Raw genomic sequence first — 26,804 nt, 5'->3', positions numbered from 1 at the left:
TCTTGTGCGGAACCCAAAGTCTCTTTCAGAAGTTCAAGGTTCTGTTGAAGTGAAGAGATCCTGTCGGCAACTGCTGGTAAAGATGTATCTACCGGTAATCTGGGGAGAATGCTAGGGTGATATCCCAGGTTAGCGTAGAATGGAGACTGCTTGGTGGAGGCACTCTGGGAGTTATAAGAAAATTCAGCCAATGGGAGTAGCCTTACCCAATCATCTTGCAAATGGCAAACGTAGCAGCGAAGATATTGCTCTAGTGTTTGGTTGGTACGTTCTGTCTGCCCGTTGGACTGAGGGTGGAAAGCAGAAGATAAGTTAACTTCTATGCCTAATGCTGAACAAAAGCTTCACCAAAACTTTGAAGTAAATTGAACTCCACGGTCAGAAACAACTTCATCCGGAACCCCGTGCAGGCGAAAGATGTTCTGGATAATTAGGTCAGCAGTGTCCTTCGCAGAGGGTAAACCGGAACAAGGGATGAAATGGGCCGCCTTGGTCAGGCGATCGACCACCACCAAAATCGTACTCTTTCCCTCAGAAAGGGGCAGTTCTACAATAAAGTCCATAGAAATGGATCCCCACGGGCGAGACGGCACCGGCAAAGGCTGTAACAGATCAGTAGGGGAGGCACGTGGAACCTTGAATTTGGCACATACCTCACAAGATGAAACGTACTTTTGGACATCCTTCCGAAAACCTGGCCACCAGAAGAAGCGAGATAAGAATTCTTGAGTCTTCTGAATTCCTCTGTGCCCTGCAACCTTAGAATCATGAACCAATCTCAACACTCTTAACCTCACAGCTTCAGGAATGTAGAGGCGCCGTTCCCGGGTCCATACTCCATTCCTAAAAAGAAGGCTTACCTCATCAGATGGCTGAGACAGGAAAAGATCAGAGTTGTAAGCTTCTTTGATGACCTGCAACAAATCTTGATTATGAATGACTCCTACAAAATTGCAATCAGAAAGTATGGTCTTAGGTGGAGCATCTGGAACAGCGTCAGTGGAGTACATCCGGGATAGAGCATCTGCTTTTCCATTGCGCGAACCTGGTCTATAAGAGATTGTAAAATTGAATTGATTAAGGAAAAGACTCCAGCGGGCCTGCCGTGGGGTCAGGCATCTTGCTGACCTGATGAACTCAAGGTTGCGGTGATCCGTGAGGACCACGATCGGCTGTGAAGCTCCTTGCAGAAGATGTCTCCACTCCTTGAAGGCGGCGATGATAGCCAGTAATTCTTTATTTCCTACATCGTAGTTCTTTTCGGCAGGAGACAGTCGCTTGGAAAGAAAAGCACAAGGATGAAGTAAATTCTTCTCACCTGTTCTTTGGGACAGTATAGCCCCAGTGGCACAGTTTGAGGCATCTACTTCAATAATGAAGGCGAGTTCCGGGTCAGGGTGGATCAGTACCGGTGCTGACGTGAACTCGGTCTTGAGCCGAGAGAATGCTTCTTGGGCTTGAAGGGACCAAATAAATGCTGTCTTCTTCTGTGTCAACTGGGTGATGGGCGAGACAATGTCAGAGAAGTTCTTGATGAAGCGTCTGTAGAAGTTAGCAAATCCGATGAAGCGTTGGACCTCTTTGACATTCTTAGGGATTGGCCACTCCTGAATCGCCTTGATCTTGCTGTTATCCATACTCAGACCCTGTGGGGAAATTACATAACCTAAGAATTGGATCTCCGACTTGTGAAATTCGCATTTCCCGAGCTTGATGTACAGATGGTGTTCCCTCAACCGCTGCAAGACAGTCTTGACATGTTGCTGATGTTCCTCCATGGAGCTAGAAAAAAATCAGAATGTTATCCAAATAGATTACGACAAAAAGATCAAGAATGTCTCTGAAAATATCATTTACTAGATGTTGGAAAGTTGCTGGGGCATTGCAAAGTCCAAATGGCATGACCAAATACTCAAAGTGTCCATATCGAGACCTAAATGCTGTTTTCCATTCGTCTCCAGGTCTTATACGGACTAGATTGTATGCCCCGCGTAGGTCCAATTTTGAAAAGACCTTGGCCTGACGAACTCTCTCTAGAAGCTCCGGAATTAATGGCAGGGGGTAGCGGTTCTTGATGGTTACCTTGTTAATTTCCCGGTAATCAACACAGGGTCTGAGGGATCCATCCTTCTTTTTAACGAAAAAGATGGGTGCACCGGCTGGAGAGGATGAGGGGCGTATAAATCCCTTAGACAGGTTTTTGTCTATATATTCTTTGAGAGTCTTGAGCTCAGGACCGGACAATGGATAAATATTACCAAAAGGAATGGAAGCAGCAGGCAGAAGCTCGATTGGGCAGTCATAAGAGCGGTGTGGTGGTAATTTATCTGCATTCTTTTTATCGCACACATCCGAAAATTCTTTATAAACTGCCGGTAAACTTAGGTCCGATGATGGGTTGCCCGGAGATTGATCAATCGATTTCTCAGAAGTTACCTCTTTAGCTGGGAAGCGTAATCTCTTAGTCTCCCAGTCAATGATGGGATTTTGAGCCTGCAACCAAGGTAAACCCAAGATAATAGGAAAATGTGGAGAGGAAATCAGAAGGAAGGGCAATTTCTCCTGGTGATCATCTCCCATGAGGACCTTCAGTGGTTCAGTCTGCTGGTCTACGGGCCCCGAGGTCAAAGGGGACCCATCCACAGTCTCCATCAGAATTGACGATACTCTTCTCTGTGATCGGATTCCATATTCCTTAGCAAAAGAAGTGTCCATGAAGTTACCGCTAGCCCCAGAGTCTATCATGGCGGAACTGTTCACCCAACGGGTGTCAATCCAGATCTTGATAGGAAGGTAACAATGTGAATCTTTTTTCTTATTGCAAGGGTATGAAACTGCAGAAGATAGAATAACAGCATTAATGGGTAGTATAGTTTCGGATGTAACAGAGTTCATATCTGAAAAGTCATAATCAGGTGCGGTTGCTGCAATTTCAGGTGGCCCGGATTCGGAAGTTATGGAGTATGATTCAGAGAAGTCGCGTTCTACCACGGCTGCGGTTGTCCTGCGAGAACGATTGGGGCAGTTGATAATAAAATGTCCTGACTTCCCACAGTAAAAACATAAATTCTCCTTGAAGCGAAATTCCTTCCGTTCGTCACTTACTCAACTTCGTAGTGAATTTACTTGCATCGGCTCAGGTGCGGACTCCTGAGGACTTGGGTCCAGATTCTCCTTAGGAAGGAAAGGAAGAAGCGATTTATTGCTGCGGTTCATCTCAGACCACCTTTCTAGTTTTCGTTCGGAGATGCGAGCGTCTAGGCGAATACAGTGATTGATGAAATCACCTAGAGCAGTGGGAGCCTCCGCACGTGCAAGCTCGTCCTTGATAGAACTGGACAACCCCTTCTTAAATATTGAGTACATTGCTGCACTATTCCAGGTGGTGTCCTGAGCCCACCTTCTAAAATCCATAGTATACTCAGTCACTGGGCGTTTACCTTGACGCAAATTCAGCAGGGCCGTCTCAGCTGTAAGGCCACGGTTCGGATCATCAAACATCTGCCCCATGGCGGTAATAAACATATTGAAGTCGTTCAGACATGCATCCTGTGATTCTATCAGAGGGTTTGCCCAGGCAAGAGCCTTATTAGTCAGCAACATGATGATAGTCAATACTTTGGAACGGTCCGTAGGAAACTGTGTGACATGTGCAGCAAAGTATAAACGACACTGGTTCAGAAACCCACGGTATTTGTCTCTGTCGCCACCAAACCTAAATGGTGGTAGTTTGGGGATGGCAGGAACAGAAGCCTGAGATTGTGCCTCCAGAGCCGCAACTCGGCCACGCAATTCCTGAAGGGTCTGACTAAGCACTTGCATATCATATTTAGTCTGCCCCTCTAGGCCTTCTATTCTGCTCTTCCATGTCTGCACTTCAGCGTGTACAGTGGCAGTGATATTATTTAGCTTCTTAACACGCACTTCTAAAGTCTCTGACCCAGCGGCATCCATTTTTTAAGGCTAGTGGAGACAACTGGACACCAGTGGCTAGGTCAAAGAGACTGCAGACACAACGGGTTGCGCAAGCAATATTTATTGTATTAGTAATCTGAATGCAATATAGCATATAAGTCCAGATAAATGTTCAGTCAATCTGATAAATGGTTATAGCAGAGTTGATACTCTGCGACACAGCATTCAAAGTCTCTGAGCAATGCGGGCACAAGACACAGACTCTTGCAGAGCGGAGGAACACACTAGCTGGCTGGAGTTCTTACTTCACCGCAGGTGTAGTCAGGCAGAGGTTTCTGAAGTCAGGTGTTCAGCAATCACTCGGTCAGCAGGCAGGGATCCAGACGTGCAGGTTGACGGAGGAATCCGCCGTTAAGAGAGGACCAACAGGGATAGTAAGTCCAGGCTTGGGACTGCAGAGGCACAAAGTCCAAAACATAATACTCAAGCAATGAAACAGAACAGGTGCTGGCTTTATATACAGCTTGGGCAGGAAGCAAGATGGCCGACGTGTGAAACATCAAGATCCATGTTGTCTAAGGGCAAGAAAAAACAGATTCTAGGACTAGATACTGACAGTGGGATAAGCAAGGCTAAGTGACAGAATTGGCACATCTATAAGATGCACCATTTCTGGGGCGGATGAGAGCTGATGTTTTTAGCCGGGGTGGGGGAGGGGGGCTATATCCATGGCCCCTTCCTAGGCTATTAATATCAGCCCGCAGCTGTCTGCATAGCCTTTGCTGCTTATTACAGGGGGACCCCACATCATTTTGGGGGGGGTTCCCCTATTTTAATAGCCAGTAAAGGCTAAGTATACAGCTGCGAGCTGATATTAATAGCCTGGGAAGATCCATGGGTATTACCCCCTTTCCAGGCTATAAACATCTGCCCCCAGTCATCGGCTTTCCCTCTGCTGGTTAACAAAATTACGCAGGAGCCCGCGCCATTTTTTTTACAATTTTTTTGAAAATTAAACAGCTCTGCATATTTGTGTGTGTCTTTATTTAAATCTTTATGTACCAGTTTATTATGTTCATTGATAAACCTCGGGCTTGGTATTATCTACCAAAACATTTACCTATATATATATATATATGTATATATATATATATATATATATATATATATATATATAGTGAGAATCATGTGGGAATAGTGGATGAGGGCAGGTATATCTCGCCCAGATTCCTTTCCTATGTGGCCTAGTCTGGTCAGTATCGCACCTGCTTACTAATGGATAATGGGAGGTGGATATAAAAGGATGCCAGGTGGTTGTGTGAGTGTCTCAGCCTGGGAACACAGAGAGCCTGTCTGTGTGAGAGACACACGTGAGTGGAAGCAGTGCCCACTGCAACTGTGGTTTGGCTGGACGGGAGAAGCCCGCCAGTTGGTAGTTAGGTTGTCCATTGTTTAGTTAGTGCCGGACAGGCAAGGATTTGTTTTATGTTTTATTTCCTTTTGCATTGCTTTCACCGTTAATAAACCTGACCCAGGGTCAGTTACACCCGAATCCCAGCTCTGCTCCTGAGTTTCATGCTGAATGCACGTGACCTTTGACCCCAGCAAAGGCGATACCGGAGTGTTTTATCACAATATATATATATATAAAAATTATATTCACTTATATTTGTTTTGTGTGTGTAAACATTATGCACTGCTCAAAAAAATAAAGGGAACACTAAAATACTAGATATCACTGAAAGAAATATTCCAGTTGCAAGTCTTTATTCATTACATAGTGGCATGCATTGAGAACAATAGAAATGATAAATGTAAATCAAAATTAATATCCCATGGGGGTCTGGATTTGGAAATATACTGAAAATCAAAGTGGAAAATAAAATTACAGGCTGATCCAATTTCAGTAGAAATGCTTGAAGACAAGGAAATGATGCTCAGTAGTGTGTGTGGCCTCCACGTGTCTGTATGACCTCCCTACAACGCCTGGGCATGCTACTGATGAGGTGGTGGATGTTCTGATGAGGGATCTCCTCCCAGACCTGGATTAAAGCTTCAGTCATCTCCTGGACAGTCTGTGGTGCAATGTGGCGTTGGTGGATGGAACGAGACATGATGTCCTGGATGTGCTCTATTGAATTCAGATCTGGGGAACTGGCAGGCTAGTCCATAGCATCAATGCCCTCATCATGCATTAACTGCAAACACACTCCAGTCACTTGAGGTCTGGCATTGTCCTGCATTAGGAGGAACCCAGGGCCAACCACACCAGCATATGGTCTCACAAGGATCTCATCTCGGTACCTAATGGCAGTCAGGCTACCTCTGACGAGCACATGGAGGGCTGTGCGGCCCTCCAAAGAAATGCCACCCCACACCATTACTGGCCCACTGCCAAACCAGTCATGCTGAAGGATGTTGCAGGCAGCAGATTGCTCTCCACGGCGTCTCCAGACTCTGTCACGTCTGTCACATGTGCGAACCTACTTTCATATGTGAAGAGCACAGGGTGCCAGTGGCAAATTTTCCAATCCTGGTGTTCTGTGGCTAATGCCAAGCATCCTGCACAGTGTTGTGCTGATCACAACCCCCATCTATGATCGTCGTGCACTCAGACCATCCTCATGGAGTCGGTTTCTAACCGTTTGTGCAGACACATGCACATTTGTGGCCTGCTGGAGGACATTTTGCAGGGCTCTGGCTTTGCTCCTCCTGTTCCTCCTTGCACAAAGGCGTAGGTAGCGGTCCTGCTGCTGGGTTGTTGCCCTCCTACGTACCCCTCCACATCTCCTGGAGTACTGGCCTGTCTCCTGGTAGCGCCTCCAGCCTCTGGACACTATGCTGACAGACACAGCAAACCTTCTTGCCACAGTTCGCATTGATGTGCCATCCTGGATGAGCTGCACTACCTGAGCCACTTGTGTGGGTTGTAGAGTCTGTCTCATGCTACCTCGAATGTGAAAGCACAACCAACATTCAAAAGTGACCAAAACATCAGCCAGAAAGCATTGGTGTAACAACCCTGCTGGCATCACTGAATGGCCTCCCATCCCCCGCACACCAACTTACTTTCTGCTTCAAGCCATGCTGTGAATTCTGTCTGTTGCCAGCTCTGTGCCTCTGCTCTCCATGTTTCCGGACTGTGTGTATAGTGGGGCGGCGCCTGAACTCTCTGGTTCTTATGTAGTCAGGGTGCACCTGTGTAATATGTCCCTTACCAATCACCTAGAGCCCTTGACTATTTAGTTTCGCCACTCCCACTGAAACATTGCCTGTGCAATGTCTAAACTCAGCTCCTTGCTGCTGAGCCAGCCAGGCCCTGTCCTATGTCTTGCCTTCTCTGAAGGCTCTTACTGCGTATTCTTGTGTCTTGGTACCTTGCCTAGCATTTCTCTGTCCGCCTGCCAGGAGGCAGAATATCCTGGCCCTTGAGTCTTGTTCCCAGTGCCTTGTCTGTTCTCTGTCCGCCTGCCAGGAGGCAGAATATCGTGGTCCTTGGGTCTTTGTCCCTGTGTCTCTGTCTGAACTCAGTCTTACCTCCGTCTGTCAGTCTCCTTGTTTGTGGTTCCTTCTCCGCCGTGTCTTTCCTTGTGTCCTCCCTATCTGTGTGTCTGCTCCCTGGCCGCTCTGTCTGCACTGCTCCCTGGCCGCTCTGTCTGCACTGCTCCCTGGCCGCTCTTGTCTGCACGGCTCCCTAGCCGCTCTGCCTGCACGGCTCCCTAACCGCTCTGCCTGCACGGCTCCCTAGCCGCTCTGCCTGCACGGCTCCCTAGCCGCTCTGCCTGCACGGCTCCTTATCCGCTCTGCCTGCACGGCTCCTTATCCGCTCTGCCTGCACGGCTCCTTATCCGCTCTGCCTGCACGGCTCCTTATCCGCTCTGCCTGCACGGCTCCTTAGCCGCTCTGCCTGCTCGGCTCCTTAGCCGCTCTGCCTGCTCGGCTCCTTAGCCGCTCTGCCTGCTCGGCTCCTTAGCCGCTCTGCCTGCTCGGCTCCTTAGCCGCTCTGCCTGCACGGCTCCCTAGCCGCTCTGCCTGCCCGGCTCCCTTGGAGCCCAGCCTACTCCGCACTCCTGCGGCTCCGCCTACCTGCATCTCCTGTGTGAACAGGTCCAAACCTGTCCCTTCATATTCCACTCCTTCCTGACTATATCCATACCTGCACCTCCTGTGTGAACAGGTCCAAACCTGTTCTCTCATATACCACTCCTTCTTGCCCTATGTCTCCAAGCCGTGCCCGCTTGCCCAGTGTCTCCAAGCCGTGCCCGCTTGCCCAGTGTCTCCAAGCCATGCCTGTCTGCCAGTGTACTAAGCCGTGCCTGCTTGCCCAGTGTCTCAGCCTGCCTGTTAGTCACACCTGTCCAAGTGACTTGTCCCCGAGTGGGACCAGCAGCCACAGCCAGACACCATCCTGGAGTAGCACCCGACAGCTATCTGCCGCACAAGCCTGACCTCACCATCAGAGGCTCCAGTGAAGACCAAGGTAGCTGTCGTAGTCACGCCCCTTCCAGGGTAGTCTGGTTTGTGGCTCAGTGGGGCCACAAACCCCCGGCTCGCGCCATTCAGCCAAGGCTCGAGCGTGACAATTGTTGTCACGACTGCAGACGCAGCCCAGCAGGCGCCTCCACGCCGATGGCGAGGGGCGGGCATCCCCCGGGGACGCAATATGGACCTCCCACAGAGGGGGACCAGGGCCTACCCGAACTAGGGAAGGGCAGCGACCGGGATTCTGTGGCAGCTGAGCATGTGGACAAAGAAGACGTAGGACTTGATGACACCGCACAACTTCAGGTATAAATAAAGTAAAGTTTACTTAAAGTAAAGTCACAGTACATAAACAAAATCAGGACACATGAGGTCATCAGGACACACGAGGTCATCAGGACACGAGGTCATCTGGACATCAGGACACACGAGGTCATCCAGACGCAGATAGGACATCAGAGTCACCGGCAGACATCAGATGGGAGTCGTTTGGTTCCGGACATCCAACACGACCTACAGGCACCACTGCAGTCATCCAGCTCCAGGCTCCAGGCAGCGGTCACCAGGTTCCAGACTGCGGTTGTCAGGCTCCAGGCATTGGACCTAGGAAGGAACTCAAGCGTGATGGTACTAACACCACAGGATTGCTTGGCCTGCATGGAGCTAGCACCGCATGGTAGTCAGAGCACAGCATAATAGATGCTCAGCAGGAACACCGGTTACAAGAGTCTCAGAGTCACTGGGTGCGGGGCTCCATTCACAGAGGGATTCAAGGAACATAACACATCAGACAGTTCAGATATAGTCAGGTACGGGATAGGTACAGGATCAAGGATTCAAGCCTGGATACACCGCCTCCAGGCCAGGGCGGATTTAGATGGGGTCAGGTACAGGCTCAGGGATTCAGGCCTGGGGATTCAGGCCTCCGGGGCAGGGCGAGGGAACAGGACAAAGCAGAAATCAAGGCAGGGAATTTGGTACCAAAACAGAGACAGACGAGGTCCAGGGACACACACGAGACACACATGGCAAAGTTCAGGAGCTTTGTGAGTAGCTCTGGCCCCGCCCATAGAGCAGGTAAGTTTATAAAGGAGCTGCCCCTCAGCAATTGGCTGGGGACAGCATTTCAAGTACACATACTAACCCTGATAAAAGCAGGGAAGGTGTGGCTGCGCCCGCCCTAAGCACACACAGAAACCATTGCAGCACAATCAGTGCAGGAACTGCAGCTTAGAGCACCTGGCCATGGCTGCCAGCCAAGACACACGTGGAAAGTCATGCACCAGCTGCAAATGACCTCACAACCCGCGGACAGCTTCCACAGCGGCGACCAGGGACCGCACATGTGAATGGTCAAGCAGCAGAGCAAAGACCTAACACCACATGTGCAGCTACGCAGCAGAGCAGGGAACCGAGCAGGCTCCATACAGGTAAAAGCCAGCAGTATCCCAGCTCAATTAGGGGGAAAGGAGTAAGGGGTTAAAGCAAAAAACATGCATTGTCACGCCGACAATCAAATACAAACAGAACGGCGTGACAATTGGTACTGAGTTGTGATCTGTGGTCCCCACCTGCAGAACCACTCCTTTATTGAGGGTGTCTTGATAATTGCCAACATTTTTTTTCATCTGTTGTCTATTCCATTTGCACCACAGCATGTGAAATTGATTGTCAGTCAGTGTTGCTTCCTAAGTTGGCAGTTTGATTTCACAGAAGTTTGATTTATTTGAAGTTATATTCTGTTGTTGTTGTTTAAGTGTTCCCTTTATTTTTTTGAGCAGTGTATTTGAACATGGTATGTAATGATATTATGGAGATTGTAAAAGAAGAGGTTGGACAAGGAAATTACATCACATTTCTTTTTTTTGTTGTTAAATAATATAGCTTTATTTAGCTTACAAATCCGCATGAAAATCCACATCAAAAACGCATCAAATCCACACAGATTTTTATCTGCATTTTCTGCCAAGAGAGGAAGATTCCGCGTAGACTTTTACAAAAGCAAATCCGCAACATGTGCACATAACCAAATGTTTCAGATCACCAAACAAATTCAAATATTAGACAAAGATAACACAAGTACACAAAATGCAGCTTTTAAATGAAGATCTTTATTATTAAGGGAAAAAGAAACCCAAACCTACAGGGCCCTGTGTGAAGAAGTGTTTGCCCCCTAAACCTAATAACTGGTTGGGCCATCCTGCAATCAAGTGTTTGCGATAACTGGCAATAATAACAATATAATAATAAATTTTATTTCTATAGCGCCGACATATTCCGCAGCACTTTACATTTCAGAGGGGACTTGTACAGACAATATACATTACAGCATAACAATAATCACATAGATCATAACAGATACTAAGAGGAATGAGGGCCCTGCTCACAAGCCTACAGTCTATGAGGAAAAAGGGAGACACGAAAGGTGGGTGGTAACAATTGCCCTGATTGTATGGACCAACCATAATGTTAAGTGTGTAACAGTACCGACACAGAGGGCTAATGGATGCATAAAGCATGTGGGAACATGATGCGGGGAACCTGGTTATGGTAAAACTTTTGGCTGTGCCACACAGGGATAGATTAGGTTAATATGTTGAGGCGATAGGCCAGTCTGAATAAATGCATTTTCAGGGCACGCTTAAAATTGTGGGGATTGGGGACTAATCGTATTGACCTGGGAAGTGCATTCCAAAGAATTGGCGCAGCACGTGTATCGTCTTGGAGACGGGAGTGGGAGGTTCAGATTATTGAGGATGCTAACCTCAGGTCATCAGCAGAACGGAGGGCGCGGGTAGAGTAGTATACTGAAACAAGGGAGGAGATGTAGGGTGGTGCTGAGCCATGGAGGGCTTTGTGGGTGAGGGTAATAAGTTTTATACTGAATTCTGGAGTGGATGGGTAGCCAGTGTAATGATTGGCACAAGGTAGAGGCATCGGTGTAACGATTGGTGAGGAATATGATCCTGGCTGCAGCATTCAAGACAGATTGGAGAGGGGAGAGTTTGATAAGAGGGAGACCGATTAGAAGAGAGTTATAATAGTCGAGACGAGAATGAATAAGAGAAACAGAAAGAGTTTTTGCAGAGTCAAAAGTAAGAAAAGGTCGAATTCTAGAAATGTTTTTGAGGTGCAGATGACAAGAGCGAGCCAGTGATCGAATGTGGGGGGCAAAGGAAAGCTCGGAGTCAAGTATGACCCCAAGACAGCGGGCATGTTGCTGGGGAGTAATAGTGGAACCACACACAGAAATGGCAATGTCGGGTATAGGTACATTAGTAGAGGGAGGAAATACAAGGAGTTCAGTCTTTGACAGGTTCAGTTTCAGATATAGTGAGGACATGATGTTAGACACAGCGTTTAGACATTCGCAGGTGTTTTCTAGAAAGGCTGACGTGATGTCAGGAGAAGAAGCGTATAATTGGGTGTCATCAGCATAGAGATGGTACTGGAAACCAAATCTACTGATTGTTTGACAAATAGGGGCAGTGTACAAGGAGAAGAGGAGGGGGCCTAGAACCGATCCTTGAGGAACCCCAACAGTAAGGGGAAGGTGAGAGGAGGAGGAACCGGCAAAAGATACAGTAAAGGAGCGGTAAGAGAGATAGGAGGAGAGCCAGGAGAGAACGGTGTCATTGAGGCCAATGGAACGGAGCATAGTGAGGAGGAGCTGATGATCCACAGTGTCGAATGCTGCAGAGAGATCCAAGAGAATTAGCATGGAGTAATGACCATTTGATTTAGCTGTTAGTAGATCATTAGAGACTTTAGTGAGGGCAGTTTCAGTAGAGTGCAAAGAGCGGAAACCGGATTGGAGAGGGTGGAGAAGAGAGTTATCAAAGAGATAGCGGATAAGACAGGAGTGGACCAGGCGTTCCAGGAGTTTAGAGATGAAGGGAAGATTAGAGACAGGTCTATAGTTAGCGGCACAGTTTTGGTCGAGGGATGTTTTTTTAAGTAGTGGATGTATGATGGCATGCTTAAATGAGGAGGGAAATATACCAGAAGAGAGAGAGAGGTTAAATATTTTAGGTGAGGGGTGACAGCAGAGGAAAGGGACTGGAGGAGATGTGACGGAAATGGGTCACTGGTGCAAGTGGTCGGGCAAGAAGCCTGCTTATTTCTTCTGTGACTGGTTTAAAATCAGGGAGTGAGCTAGATGCAGTGGGGGAGGGAGGACAGTGCATGGTATGAGGTGATTGGGAGATAATTTCCTGTCGAATTCAACTCTCTGGAGGAATTTTCGCCCACTCATCTTTGCAGAAGTGTTGTAATTCAGCCACATATGACTATTGCAAGACTCGTTAAAGAGTCGACTGTGACTTGTAGGATTGCTGCTTCCAACAGGTGGCGCTGTAGAGTTCAAGTCCTCTTCCTCTCTGAAGAGGTTATTTTTATATTAAATTTCCCAGCAGAGCATTGCACGGTGAATAAACCACCTTGGCATGCCAGAGCTGGTATGTCACTCTACACAAGGAGAAACTTTACCCCAGGCTTTTTATTAACTTGTAAAGATATTATGACTTGTAAAAAACGATGTTGCAAACTATACTAACTATTTCTAGAAAATCTGTTAACAGGTTTTTGCTACCTTATCAAAAATCAAAATAATGATAAGGCAGAGACCTTGATTCCAGCGATATATCACTAACTGTACTGCTTAGTGTAGTTGTCATAAAATCACTGTTTAATCAGCAGGAAATCAACACTACATTAGAGGACTAGTAAACTTGCTGTCATGTAGTCCTCTATATTCATGAGCTCTCTGTGACCTCCCAAAAAGAAACAGTATGAACGGAACACTGTGACATGGCATGGTTTAAAGTAGAGCGAGGCGTCAGACAAGTCGGCATCCTGTCACCATTTCTCTTCAATTGATATGTAGAAACTATTTTCAGGAAGGCTGGACTTGACAAAAAAGAAGTAATCAAAATTGCTGGACGAATTATCAACAATCTTAAATACGCAGGCGATAAAACATTGATAGCAACAAGTGTAGATGGAATGAAGGACTTAATACGGAGTGTCAAGATGGAAAGCTCAAGCATGGGACTCCTACTCAGTACAAGGAAGACAAAGATATTGGCCACTAGCAAGTACGACTCATACACATTTAAGATGTAGTGCGACGAACTGGAAGTTGTAAAGGACTTCAACCTACTCGGATCAATGATCACTCAAGATGCAGCAAAGAAATCGGAAGTCAATAGAAGAATAGCTATGGGCAAATCAACAATAAAGTCACTGCACAAGGTCTTCAAATGGAAGAACATTTCACTGACGACAAAGGCACGGCTTGTACATAGTCTGGTCTTTAATAATAATAATCATTTTATTGCTATAGCGCCAACATATTCCGCAGCGCTTTACATTTTAGAGATGACTTGTACAGACAATAAAAGACATTACAGCAGTTGACCAATCTGAAGAAATGCGTTTTTAGGTCACGCTTAAAGCTGTAGGTATTGGGGATTAATCAAATTATCCTGGGTAGTGCATTCCAAGTAATTGGCGGCAGCATATGAGAAGTCTTGGAAACGGGAGTGGGAGGTTCTGATTATTGAGGATGTTAATCTTCGGTCATCAGCAGAACAGAGGGCTCGGGTAGGGTGGTAGACTGAGAGGAGAGAGAAGACGTAGGGTGGTGCTGAACCGTGGAACGCTTTGTGGGTGAGATTGATAAGTTTATATTGAATTCTGGAGTGGATGGGTAACCAGTGCAATCACTGGCACATGGTAGATGCATCAGTGTAACGGTTGGTCAGTCTTTTCTGTAGTAACATATGTATGCGAAACCTGAACGATAAAGAAACAAGACAGTAGAAGAATCAGTGCTTTCGAGATGTGGTTCTGGAGAAGGATGCTATCAATACCATGGATTGCAAGAAGAACAAACAAATCAATTTTGGATGAAATAAAGCCAGACATGTCACTCGAAGCAAGGATCACCAAGCTATGACTTGCCTACTTTGAAAACATCATACGAAGAGAGCAATTGCTTGAGAAAGACATCATGGTCGGAAGTATAGAAGGAACAAGGCGAAGAGGAAGACCAGCAACTCGATGGTTTGATGCAATCAAGATGACAGCAGAGAAGACCCTGGTTGGCCTACCTAGGCTTGCACAAGATCAACCTTCCTACAGAGCGTTCATCCATTTAGTTGCCATGGCTCGAGATCGAACTGAAGGCTGTTAATAATAATAATAATTTGAAACCTCACCCCCACCACTAATTGGCAGCTTTTAACTTTAGGGCACAGTCAGACGGCCATATAACACGGACGATGATTACATTGGAGTTAAGGACTGGCCGGCACTTCTCCTGACCCAAACGTGACAGCTTCATGTATTTCTATGCAGCTGTCATGCTTGGGTCAGGAGAAGTGCCGGCCAGTCCATTCACTGCAGCGCTATCACTGTCTGTGTTATATGGCCATCTGGCAGCTTTTAACTTTATGGTGCAATCAGTTATACAGCTGTCTGACGTTGTCCATATACACATTGTACATGGAAAGCTGCCAATCAGTCATGTGGGCCGGGTTGTACAGAGCTCAGCTTTTAGAGAACTGTTAAATCTGCAGCAGAATAAAATGTGATTTTATCAAAACTGCAGCAAGCTGCCCAGTAAGTGATGCATCGCTAGAATCAGGGTCTCTGCCTCTACATCATGCTGCTCTTAGGTTTGGTAGCTAAAACCTGGTGACAGATTCGTTCTAATATGGATTTGTCAAAAGATTTCATGATCGAAATTGTGTATGTTATTAGAATAGAAATGTTTGACCTGATGGGACAGGTGTACTCCCTATCAGAATGTTTTTTATTCCTGATATTAAGATGAGCATATTATGATCTTAGCAATACAGTGAAATAGCTCATGTGTACATGTGTATGCTGTCTCCGCTCTCACGTGGAGCTTGTACTGAACAGTGTGAGATCTCAGCAAGAGGGACACTGAGGAGCTGCCAATTAGGCCAGGTAAGTTGAGATTAAGTTAAACTTTAATAAAGGATTATACAACCATTTTAACATAGATGTTTAAAGTAAGTACAGCATCCTCATGATGTCTAGGATCTATTTAAAAATGTATGTAGTTTGCATTTGGGGATTGGGTGACGGACTGGCTTTAAAGGGCATCTGTCTGTAGCATCAACCCAAGTAAGCCGTTTATATGGTGTAGGGATTCGCTCTGGTAGGTAATGGCAGGGCTGCAGTAACGAGGCAACACACAGGCTTAAAGTCCAATTTCAGTGGTTTAATGTCAGGTTGCAAACAGCCGGTTAACAGAAAGTAAGGAAAACCTAAATATACTCCAGCTTGGAGAACCATTGGTCCCAGACTCACCCCTTGCACGGGACAGGCTTAACTAAGCGGCTGCCAGGTCCGCGGCATCCGCCAGGTGCCATTCCCAGGGTTGTTGAGAGTCTTGCTGCTATAGTCCTGCAGCACGGGGAGCCTGTATACAAGTTCAGGCTAACTCCAGCCAAGTTCCTGTAACTTCCAGACACCTCACCATGTGCCAAACACCAACCTCCATTACATAGCCCATAACCCCTCCCACAGGTGAGGTAGACATCACATGGGCTAATCACGTGACCATAACATCATCGCAGGTACTGTCTTTAGGGAATAACCCGGCCAAACATTAATCTGATGGGAGAAATGTATCTCCCATCCAGTAAAACACCCTTTACTGTACCACAATGGGCATGTAGCTCATAGAAAGTTGATACATGTAATGACTGACACTTTGCTCTCATAATCATACAAAGCTTTAAAACAGTACAGCAGAGCTAACCCATTAGAGCCGAAGTGAACTGTCTGATTACAAACATTTGCAGCAGCATTTGACCTCTCATAGTGCTGTCAGCTCTGCTGCGGAGCTGTGTCTGAATATAACTAACACAGTACCACAGAGTTGAATCGTGTCTTATTACGAATACAACAAGCACATTTTGCAGCTGTTGGCTCTGCTGTACTGCCTTTCCACACTAGCAGCCTGTGAGAACGAAGCTGAGGTACTGTGAGTGGACTGCAGCTGCAGATATTTTTGTAATGAGGCACAGTTCACTGCTGTTGTGCTATATTAGTTCAGAACTCACTGCAGAGCTGTGTATGATTATGAAAGCAAATTGTCAGTCATTACATGTCTCAGTGGTAATGCCCCCTTTTATTTAAAATAACCTCTGGAGGCAGATTCTCAGGGAGATCTACATCCGGCCCATAGCCCTGAACAGCCCTAATTACATATAAGAAAAACGTGGATTTCTCTGGAAAAAGACATCAGATTGCACATATCAAAGTTTCACTTTATTCCGCTTCCTATGACCTACATGCCCATATAGATGGCTTGGGAGGGTTGATTCTATTCTTTTTAAGTCAACCCTAGTGCTAGATGTAACCAGTAATCCATTCATCCTGTACCTGTATAATACTGTTTTTATCTCATTTTCTTTATTTCCACACAAATAGAAGAAACTCTTAAATGACTTGAAAGCCAACGACTGTCAGCAGAAGCATACGGAAGAAGAGATTGAAAAATGGAAGTGTAAAATAGAAGACATTAAGGTACTGTATGCATGCAGCAGGGTTAATGTGCTTGCTATTGTGCTAGGTGATTAAAAATGCTTTGCTGGAGATTTCTAGTGAATGTGGAAGAGCAGTGGGGGTTCCACACTGAGTAGAGAATCTTTGCTTTAGTGTGAGATCTAAGCTCAAAGACAATGTTATATGATTATTTTACATATGACCTGCTAAAAGGCTTCTACTTATAGGTGCTGTTTTAAGGTGACTGTGCCGTGCCATGCTTCTTAAACTCTGAGACATGTCTTGTCGGCCGGTGTGGCACAGGTTCGTTCCAATATGATCATTGCACCCCTAGAGTAATTCATTGAGAGCTGTAGTTTGTAAAATGGGGTCTCTTATGGGGGGTTTGCTATTCTGGCACCTCAGGGGCTCTGCCAGTGTTACATGGAACGCTTCTTTTCTCCTGAGCTTTGCACTGTGCCTCAAAAGTAGTTTTCAACCACAGGTGGGGTATTGACATATTCAGGAGAACTTGCACAATAAATTTTGGGGCCCATTTTCTCCTGTCTTTGTGAAAATAAAAAATGCGGGGCTAAAATAACATTTTTGTGGGAATCTTTTGATTTTTTTTTATTATCTTCACAGCTCTACATTATAAACTTTTGTGAAGCACTTGGTGGTTCAAGGTGCTCACCACACATCTAGATACATTCCTTGAGGGGTCTAGTTTCCAAAATGTTGTCATTTTGTTTTTTTTTCACTGTTTAGGCACATCAGGGGCTCTCTAAATGAGACATGACACCGGCAGACCATTCCATCAACGTTTGCGTTGCAAAACATCACTCCTTCTTTTCTGAGCTCCACCGTGAGCCCCAACAGTGGTTTACCCCGACAAATAGGATATCGGCATACTCAGGAGAAATTGCACAATAAATTGTATGGTGCAATTTTTTCTGTTACCCTTGTGAAAATGCAAAATTTGAGGCTGAAAAACATTTTTGTGGGGAAAATGTGAAGCACCTGGTGTTATGATCCCAGTGCAGGTTTTGACCTGCACGTCAGGGGTTAATGTCTTGAGCTCAGTGCAGGCTTTGACCTGCACGCCTGGGGTTAATTATTGTGGCCTCTCTTTGGTTCTGCGAGAGCTTCTTATAGCCCTGAGAAACTCCCATCCCTGTCAGTTATACTTTTGCCGTTGGCCGAGTGTATTGACCCCTGTGTGCCTGTGCATTGTCTTCTAGCTTGCTATATGCTTCTGATCCGGTTCTGTCTTCCGTTGTGAGTTTGCCTGTTGATTCTGTACTGCGCTAACCTCTCTGTGTATGACTCATTGCCTGTGACCCGACTATTCTTTGCTCGCCCCTCTTGTACTTTGCAGCTATATCCGTGTATGACTCATTGGCTACGTCCTGACTATCTGTTCTGTCTAAACCCCTGGTTTTGTCGTGCTATCTCGTGCTGATCTGTTTACGTCCCTGTCTATGCCCCTTGGTAACTTTGCCCCGTCGTTACCCTGCTAGGAGTTTTCCTGCAGCTCCTAGCTCTCTGAGGTCTAGGCCACGCCCCCAGCAGTCACTTGCTTCAGGTCCTGTTGGTCTGAAGCACGCACCTTCTCTGCTGCTGCCCGCTCCACAGGTATCTCTGAGCACAGTTTGTCTTACTCAGGACACGCGCACTGGCTCAGTGAGCAAGTGCAGTGCGGTGTTCCTGACATTATATCTGACCGTGAACTTTTTTTTCTCCTCACTTCTGCAGCATGGACCCAATGCATGCTTTATCTGAGCAGGTGAAATGCTTTACTCAGTCGCTGCAGAAGCTAAGTTTGGAACACCAAGCTCTGGCCCAGTGCCAACGGCAGGTTGCAGACTCGGTTCAGGGGGCGCTTTCCGCAGGCTTTCAGCAGATGGGGATTAGAGATGTCATTTTAGTCCCACCCGAATCTCTGGTTAAATTGCCAGATACGTTTGCTGGTAACAAAAATGAATTTAGAGCATTTAAGGAGGGTTGTAAGCTCTTTTTCTCCTTGAGACCCCGCTCCTCTGGGGATGAGAAACAGAGGATGGGGGTGGTTATGTCCCTGCTTAGAGGGGCCCCGCAAACCTGGGCATTTTCTCTTTCCTCTTCTGCCCCAGAGAGAATGACTGTGGATGCATTTTTTGAGGCCTTAGGCCATATTTACGATGAGCCGGATAGAATGCGTTTGGCTGAGGACAAGGTGATGAGTGTCTGTCAGGGGAAGCACTCGGCCGAATGGTTCTGTTCTGAATTTAGGCGTTGGGCAGCTGAGATTTCTTGGAGTGATGCCGCCCTTCCGGGGTTGTTCCGTAGAGGCCTGTTTGAACGTCTGAAGGATGCCCTGGCACTTCATCCTCTACCTGACTCCCTGGAGGATGCCATGACCCAAGCGGTTCGTATGGATCGCAGACTGTGGGCAAGAGTGGTTATGCAACTCGAAACATCATTATTCTCCAGTGGAGGTGAGACCCGGACTCCTCCTGTGGCTATGGAGGTGAGCACTGTCACCTGTGAGAAGGAAAGAAGACGCCGCCGGGAGGAGCAGTTGTGCTTCTATTGTGGGGAATCTGGACATTGGAAGAAGGACTGCCCCTCCTGTCCGTCATCCTCCAAGATGGCGGTAAACGACTAGGTCTGGGTAGTAGTCGAGGAGGCTACCCAGACCTTCAGGTACCTTTTTCCTCACTTGCAAAAATTGTGCTTCAGGTGGAACTGGAACTTGGTGATGGTCCTTTTCAGACTACCGCCTTTGTTGACTGTGGCTCTGCTGTTAACCTGATTGATGCCTGGATTATGACTCTTAATAAGATAGGGACAGTCAGGCTTCAGGATCCTGTTAAACTTGTGGCAATTAACTCGTCCTCTCTTACCCCGGATGGTATCTGTTTCAGGTCTGAACTTTTTTCTCTGAAAGTGGGTCCCACTCATGTGGAAAAATTAACTTGTCTTGTGTTAGATAACTTGCCTGCAGGACTGGTGCTGGGGATGCCTTGGCTACAACGCCATAATCCTACCATTGATTGGGTGATGGGGGAGATCACTCAATGGGGATACAAAGATAAATGTTGTAACCTGGGGCCTCTTGTTAACTCTGTTAAAACCGTATCTGTGTCGTCTGTCGGTCAGGAAGGTATTCCGGAGTACCTGAAAGATTTCGAAGATGTGTTTTCCGAAAGTGAGGCTGAACTGCCACCACATAGACCCTACGATTGTGCCATTGATTTAATACCCAGATGTTGTGAGTTCATTTTCCCCTTCACTACTGAGGCCCGAGGAACTCCCTCTTCTGCTAAAGAAAGGTAGTGAGTCTGATTATCAAACACCTGAGTCTGATGATGATGACTGGATGAGTGGAGTTACTGACTGGATATAAGGCTGCCAACGCCCTTCGGCCCTGCGGGTGATTTCTCTGTGGGATCCTTGGAGACCAGTCTGAATTCCTGCTCCTCTAAAGCTAAGTTTTCTGCTCGGCCTTTTGCATTTGTGCTTAGACTTTGTTTTGCTTTGTTTTTCTGGATTTCTGCCATTCCCTGCTGGGGTGTGCTGAATTCCTTTAGCTCTGTCTTCTGAAAATACCTGAGTGCTGATTTAGTTTTTGAAGCCTAGCTGCTTCAGGGTCTTTTTCATATCAGCTTGTTGGCTTATGTCTTTGATAGGGTTTTGGCAGATTGCAGACAGCAACCTTCCTTTCCTGTTCTGTTTAGCTAGCTTGGGCCCCATCGTTTGCTCAGCCTATCTTTCTATCTGTGTGAGTGTTTTTTCATCTTGCTTCACCGTCATTATGTGTTGGGGGCTGCCTTTTACTTTGGGGTCTGCTCTGGGGCAGTTTAGATTTCCTTTTCTGTCTTTAGGCTATTTAGCGCTCCGGCTGTGATCGAGGGGTCTAGGGCATCGTAGGAACCCCCCACGGCTACTGCTAGTTGTGTTGATAGGTTCAGGGGTCTGCAATCTGATAGTTGCCAACTTCTCTGGTTTTCTGGACGTAGCTTCTATTTTTGTGTCTGCCTCCTACGGTGACTCAATCATAACACCCAGAGCCAAGCTTCCTAAGGCTCGATTGTTCAATTTGTCTGGGCCTGAGCGCCAGGCCATGAAGGAGTACATAGCTGAGAGTCTCCGCAAAGGGCATATCAGGCCTTCTGTGTCACCCGTGGCAGCTGGATTCTTCTTTGTGGAGAAGAAAGATGGTGGTTTGCGACTGTGCCTCGACTTTCGGGAACTTAACAAGATAACGGTTAGGAACACTTACCCGCTTCCCCTCATCCCAGACTTGTGTAACCAGTTATCTGGGGCCCAATGGTTCTCCAAGTTAGATCTCCGGGGGGCCTACAACCTGATAAGGGTTCGGGAAGGGGACGAGTGGAAAACTGCGTTCCTCACATCAGAAGAACTCTTTGAAAACCTGGTTATGCCGTTTGGGTTAACTAATGCACCTGCTATTTTCCAGAATTTTATCAATGTTGTGTCTTCTGACCTGATAGGCCGTTTTGTTATAATTTATTTGGATGACATTTTGGTGTATTTCCCAGACAGTCAGTCTCACTTGCACCATCTACAGACAGTTCTCCAGAGACTCAGGGAGAATGACTTGTTTGCTAAATTGGAAAAGTGTTCGTTTTTCATACAGGAACTGTCTTTTTTGGGGCTCATTGTGTCCTGTGAGGGGTTTCGTATGGATCCTAAGAAGGTGCTGGCGATCGCTGACTGGTTTCAGCCTCGAGATCTCAAGGGGCTCCAGCACTTCTTAGGATCTGCAAACTATTACCGGAGATTCATTAAAGGTTTCTCACAAGTGGTTAAACCACTCACGGATCTCACCCGGAAGGGGGCTGATGTAAAAAATTGGTCGGTACTCGCTAAGGAGTCCTTCTCAGCTCTAAAGAAATGTTTCATGTCCGCCCCGGTGTTGGTCCAACCAGACCTGTCCAAACCATTCATTGTGGAGGTGGATGCTTCTGAGGTGGGGGCTGTGCTGTCCCAGGGTCCGGCCACCCTTACCAATCTCAAACCCTGTGCTTTCTTCTCCAAGAAGTTCTCTTCAGCCGAGAGAAACTATGATGTAGACAATAGAGAACTTCTTGCGGTCAAGCTGGCATTCGAGGAATGGAGGCACTTTTTGGAAGGGGCGGCTCACCCTATCACTGTTATCACGGATCACAAAAATTTGGCATACCTTGAATCTGCTAAGAGGCTTACTCCTAGACAAGCCCGTTGGTCACTTTTTTTTTTTCACGATTTCAATTCTCCATTACTTTTCGACCGGGGTCCAAAAATGTTAAAGTGAATGCCCTGTCCAGACGTTTTGACCCGGTGTCTCCCCCCGAGCCACCGTCCTCCATTCTTCCCCCAGGGGTGGTAGTGGCGGGGTCTCATCAGAATTGGAACAAGAAATTTTAGGGGCTCAGTCCCTAGCTCCGGCAACCAGGCCAGGGGATAAATTTTGTTCCAGAGTCATTGCGGCCTAGACTTCTGCAGGAGTTTCATGAGTCTAGGCTGAGTGCTCATCCTGGTATCCGGTCACTAGAGAAGCAGTAGCCAGGGGTTTTTGGTGGCCTTCACTGAGGTCCGATGTCAAGAAATTCATTTCTGCTTGTAATGTGTGTGCCCATTCCAAAAGCTCGCATAACCGGCCGTCTGGGGAATTCATACCTTTACCGGTTCCTGATAGGCCATGGACTCATCTCTCCATGGACTTTATTACCGGCCTCCCACCTTCCAGGGGCAGTACCGTGATCTGGGTGGTGGTGGATAGGTTTTCAAAGCAGGCCCATTTCATTCCCTTGGCAGCATTACCCTCAGCAGAAACAATATCAAGGTTGTTTGAGCAGCATGTGGTCTGATTGCATGGGGTACCCCTGAATGTGGTGACTGACAGAGGTGTGCAGTTTGTGGCCAAATTTTGGACGGCATTCTGTATGAAATTGGGCATCTCACTCTCCTTCTCGTCAGCATATCACCCAGAGAGTAATGGTCAGACGGAACGCACCAATCAATCCCCGGAACAAATTCTCAGGTGTCTGACCTCGGCCAGACAGGAGGATTGGTGTGATGCGTTACCGTTGGCGGAATTCGCTTTTAACAACCGGGTGAGTCAGTCCACCAACATGTCCCCATTCCTAATCAATTATGGGTTTAATCCTCATTTTGGGGAGTTTTCACGGGTGGATTCCGGTTGTCCAGGGGGCAGAGGGGTCCGTCCAACAGTTTAAAAACCTCTGGGCTGAAGTCCAGCATAATATCTCTCGGGCCCAGGGGAGGTACAAATATTTTGCTGACAAAAGGAGAGCCCCGGGGGCCGGGACACATGTTTCAGGTGGGGGAGAAGGTTTGGCTTTCCACACGTAACATCAACTTGAAGGTACCGTCAGCTAAGTTGGGACCAAAGTTCATTGGTCCGTACGAGATTATGGAAATAGTCAACCCGATGGCATATAGGTTGCGTCTCCCCGCCTCCTTAAAGATATCCAATTTGTTCCATAAATCTCTGTTGAAACCCGTGGGGTCTGTCAAGGAGGACTCCGAGTCTGTTGTTCCTCCAGTGTTGGTGGAGGGTCACTTGGAGTATGAGGTTGGACATATTGTGGACTCTCGGCTGGTGCACCGCTCTTTGCAGTACCTGGTCCACTGGAAGGGATATGGACCGGAGGATCGCTCATGGGTCCCTGCTCACTCTGTACATGCAGATCTCCTGGTTCGGGCTTTCCATGCCAAATACCCAGGGAAACCTGGGGGTCCAGAGGCCCCCCGTTGAGAGGGGGGTACTGTCATGATCCCAGTGCAGGTTTTGACCTGCACGTCAGGGGTTAATGTCTTGAGCTCAGTGCAGGCTTTGACCTGCATGCCTGGGGTTAATTATTGTGGCCTCTCTTTGGTTCTGCGAGAGCTTCTTATAGCCCTGAGAAACTTCCATCCCTGTCAGTTATACTTTTGCTTTTGGCCGAGTGTATTGACCCCTGTGCCAATGCCTGTGCATTGTCTTCTAGTTTGCTATATGGTTCTGACCCGGTTCTGTCTTCCGTTGTGAGTTTGCCTGTTGATTCTGTACTGCGCTAACCTCTCTGCGTATGACTCATGCCTGTGACCCGACTATTCTTTGCTCGCCCTTTTTGTACTTTGCAGCTATATCCGTGTATGACTCCTTGGCTATGTCCTGACTATCTGTTCTGTCTAAACCCCTGGTTTTGACGTTCTGTCTCATGCTTTGACCCTGGCCTGATCTGTTTACGTCCCTGTCTATGCGCCTTGGTAACTTTGTCCCCTCGTTACCCTGCTAGGAGTTTTCCTGTAGCTCCTAGCTCTCTGAGGTCTAGGCCACGCCCCCAGCAGTCACGTGCTTCGGGTACTGTTGGTCTGAAGCACGCACCTTCTGCTGCCCGCTCCACAGGTATCTCTGAGCACAGTTTGTCTTACTCAGGATACGCGCACTGGCTCAGTGAGCAAGTGCAGTGCGGTGTTCCTGACACCTGGGGGGTCAAGGTGCTCACCACACATCTAGATAAGTTCCCTCAGGGGTCTAGTATCCAAAGTGGTGTCACTTGTGGGGGGTGTCCACTGTTTAGGCACATCAGAGGCTCTCCAAACGCAACGTGGCATCCACTATTTCCAGCAAATTTTACATTTTACATTCAAAAAGTCAAATGGTGCTCCTTCCCTACTGAGCCCTGCCTTGTTCCCAAACAGTAGTTTCCCCCCACATATGGGGTATTGGCGTACTCAGGAGAAGTTACACAACAAATTAAATGTTTATTTTTTCCTTCCACATTCCAAAAATTCCAGTGACGCTCCTGAAAGGTTGATAGACTTCCTGAATGTGGTTTTGAGCACCTTGAGGGGTGCAGTTTTTAGAATGGTTTCACTTTTGGGTTTTTTCTGTCATATAGATCTCGCAAAGTCACTTCAAATGTTAGGTGGTCCCTGAAAAATGGTTTTGTAAATTTTGTTGGAAAAATGAGAAATCGCTGGTCAACTTTAACCCTTATAACTTCCTAACAAAAAGAAATTATGTTTCAAAATTTTTGCTGATGTAAAGTGGGAAAATAGCTATTTATTAACTACTTTGTGTGACATATTTAGGGGCATAAACTTAAAAGTTTGAAAATTTTCAACATTTTCACCAAATTTTCCACAAATAAATGCAAGTCATATTGAAGAAAATTTGACTACTATCATGAAGTACAATATGTCACGAGAAAACAGTCTCAGAATCAGTGGGATCCGTTGAAGTGTTCCAGAGTTATTACCTCATAAAGTGACACTGGTCAGAATTATAAAAGTTGGCGTGGTCTTTAACGTGCAGACAGCCTTGTGGGGGGGGGGGGGGTGGTAAAGGGGTTTAAATGAAGGGTTTTAATATTAATGGAAACAGAAATCCAAACCTACAAGGCTCTGGAATAAATGGTGCTTTATAAATGAGTAAAATAAATCAATAGTACAGCCGAATCCTTCACTCCAGACCTCTTTTATAAACCAGGAAAGAGAGGATGCCAGGTTGACAATGTATTATCCGATGGATTTCACTGGGTTTTGGGTAGTGCCTTATCTTGCAGTGAATAGGACACATTCACTTTCCTAATTAAAGGGGTTGTCTGGTTAAAATCGGTAAGTCTGCAGTCACTTATTGTGACTGCAGACTTATGATTTTTCCCAGCACACACACTTGCGGGCATTCGCCGGTTTCAGACCTGGGACCGGAGGGTATGTATGAGATATTAATTTTCCTGAGGGGCCACATGAGAGACCGTGACTGTTGTGGAGGCCGAACCAATAGGTTCAAATTAATTCTGCTCAATATTAATATTTACATAATACCATGATTATAATTATTTTATATTGATTGTATGACTTAGTATTGAGCAGAATTAAGTATGCTGTCACCCCTCTATATAACGCACACAGCGCCCCTATGTATTGTATGAGCCCAAACACAGCCCCTATATACAGTATGAGCCCCACATAGCCTCCCATATTTAGTATGAGCAACTACATACCCTCCTATATACAGTATGATCCCCCACAAATCCTACCATGTATAGTATAAGCTGCACATAGCCTCCTATGTGTCCCACATAACCTCTGATATAGAAAACATGCCCCACGTAGCCTCTGATATACATCTGTTCCATGTAGCTTCTGCTATACAGAGTTTGTCCCACGTGCCCCACATAGCTTCCCTATGTACAGCATGTGCCCCTCATAGCCTCAGATATACAGCATGTGCCCCACGAACAGGGCCGGCTCCAGGTTTTTGTGGGCCCCGGGCAAAAGTGTCTCAGTGGGCCCCTTTAACACATAACACAATTCATGATGCACAGATACGGCAAAGAAATATAGGTATAGCACAATGCCAAAGATATCACTTCTTACATTACATGAGTGATCTCTTGTAAATTCTACAATATCTCAGAAACCATCAAATCCTCGCAGAGCACAGTGCGTGCCCTAGTGGGGATTCAAAAGTTTTCATTTAAGACCGGACAGTATAGAACTCCATACAGTATTCTGGGCATCACATAGTCTTCTGTACAGTTTATTGGACACCACATATTGCTTCATACAGAATAATGAGCCTCATATAATGCTCCATACAGAAGAATGACCCCCAAATATTGCTTCATACAGAATAATGGGCCTCATATAATGCTCCATACAATATAATGAGCCCCAAATATTGCTTCATACAGAATAATGAACCTCATATAATGCTCCATACAGAATTGTTAGGTGTCGGATTCCTGCAGCTGCACAGCGGGAATCCAGAGCCATACATCCAGTGGTCTCCCATTCCTTTCCAACCGCTCAGGGAGCCGCACAGCAATCTCAGTGATCCAGGTGCCCTGCTCAGACCATCTCTCTGGGTCTGGATGTTGCGG

General features: G+C 46.6%; 1 protein-coding gene across 1 annotated transcript in view; it reads left to right on the top strand.

Moving 5' to 3' along the window:
• TRIM65 (tripartite motif containing 65) overlaps positions 1-26,804 on the top strand; it is an 86,135-nt gene that overhangs the window by 7,701 nt on the left and 51,630 nt on the right. The window contains exon 2 of the mRNA XM_073587914.1: positions 16,867-16,962. Within this exon, the coding sequence (XP_073444015.1) occupies positions 16,867-16,962 (96 nt within the window). The remainder of the gene's footprint in view (positions 1-16,866; positions 16,963-26,804) is intronic.

Source organism: Dendrobates tinctorius, unplaced genomic scaffold, assembly GCF_039654945.1.
Source record: "Dendrobates tinctorius isolate UK_male_01 unplaced genomic scaffold, ASM3965494v1 ptg000103l, whole genome shotgun sequence".
In the NCBI taxonomy this organism is placed as follows: domain Eukaryota; kingdom Metazoa; phylum Chordata; class Amphibia; order Anura; family Dendrobatidae; genus Dendrobates; species Dendrobates tinctorius.
The sequence above is the reverse complement of the archived record's forward strand: the minus strand, read 5'-3'. Positions and strand labels throughout refer to the sequence as shown.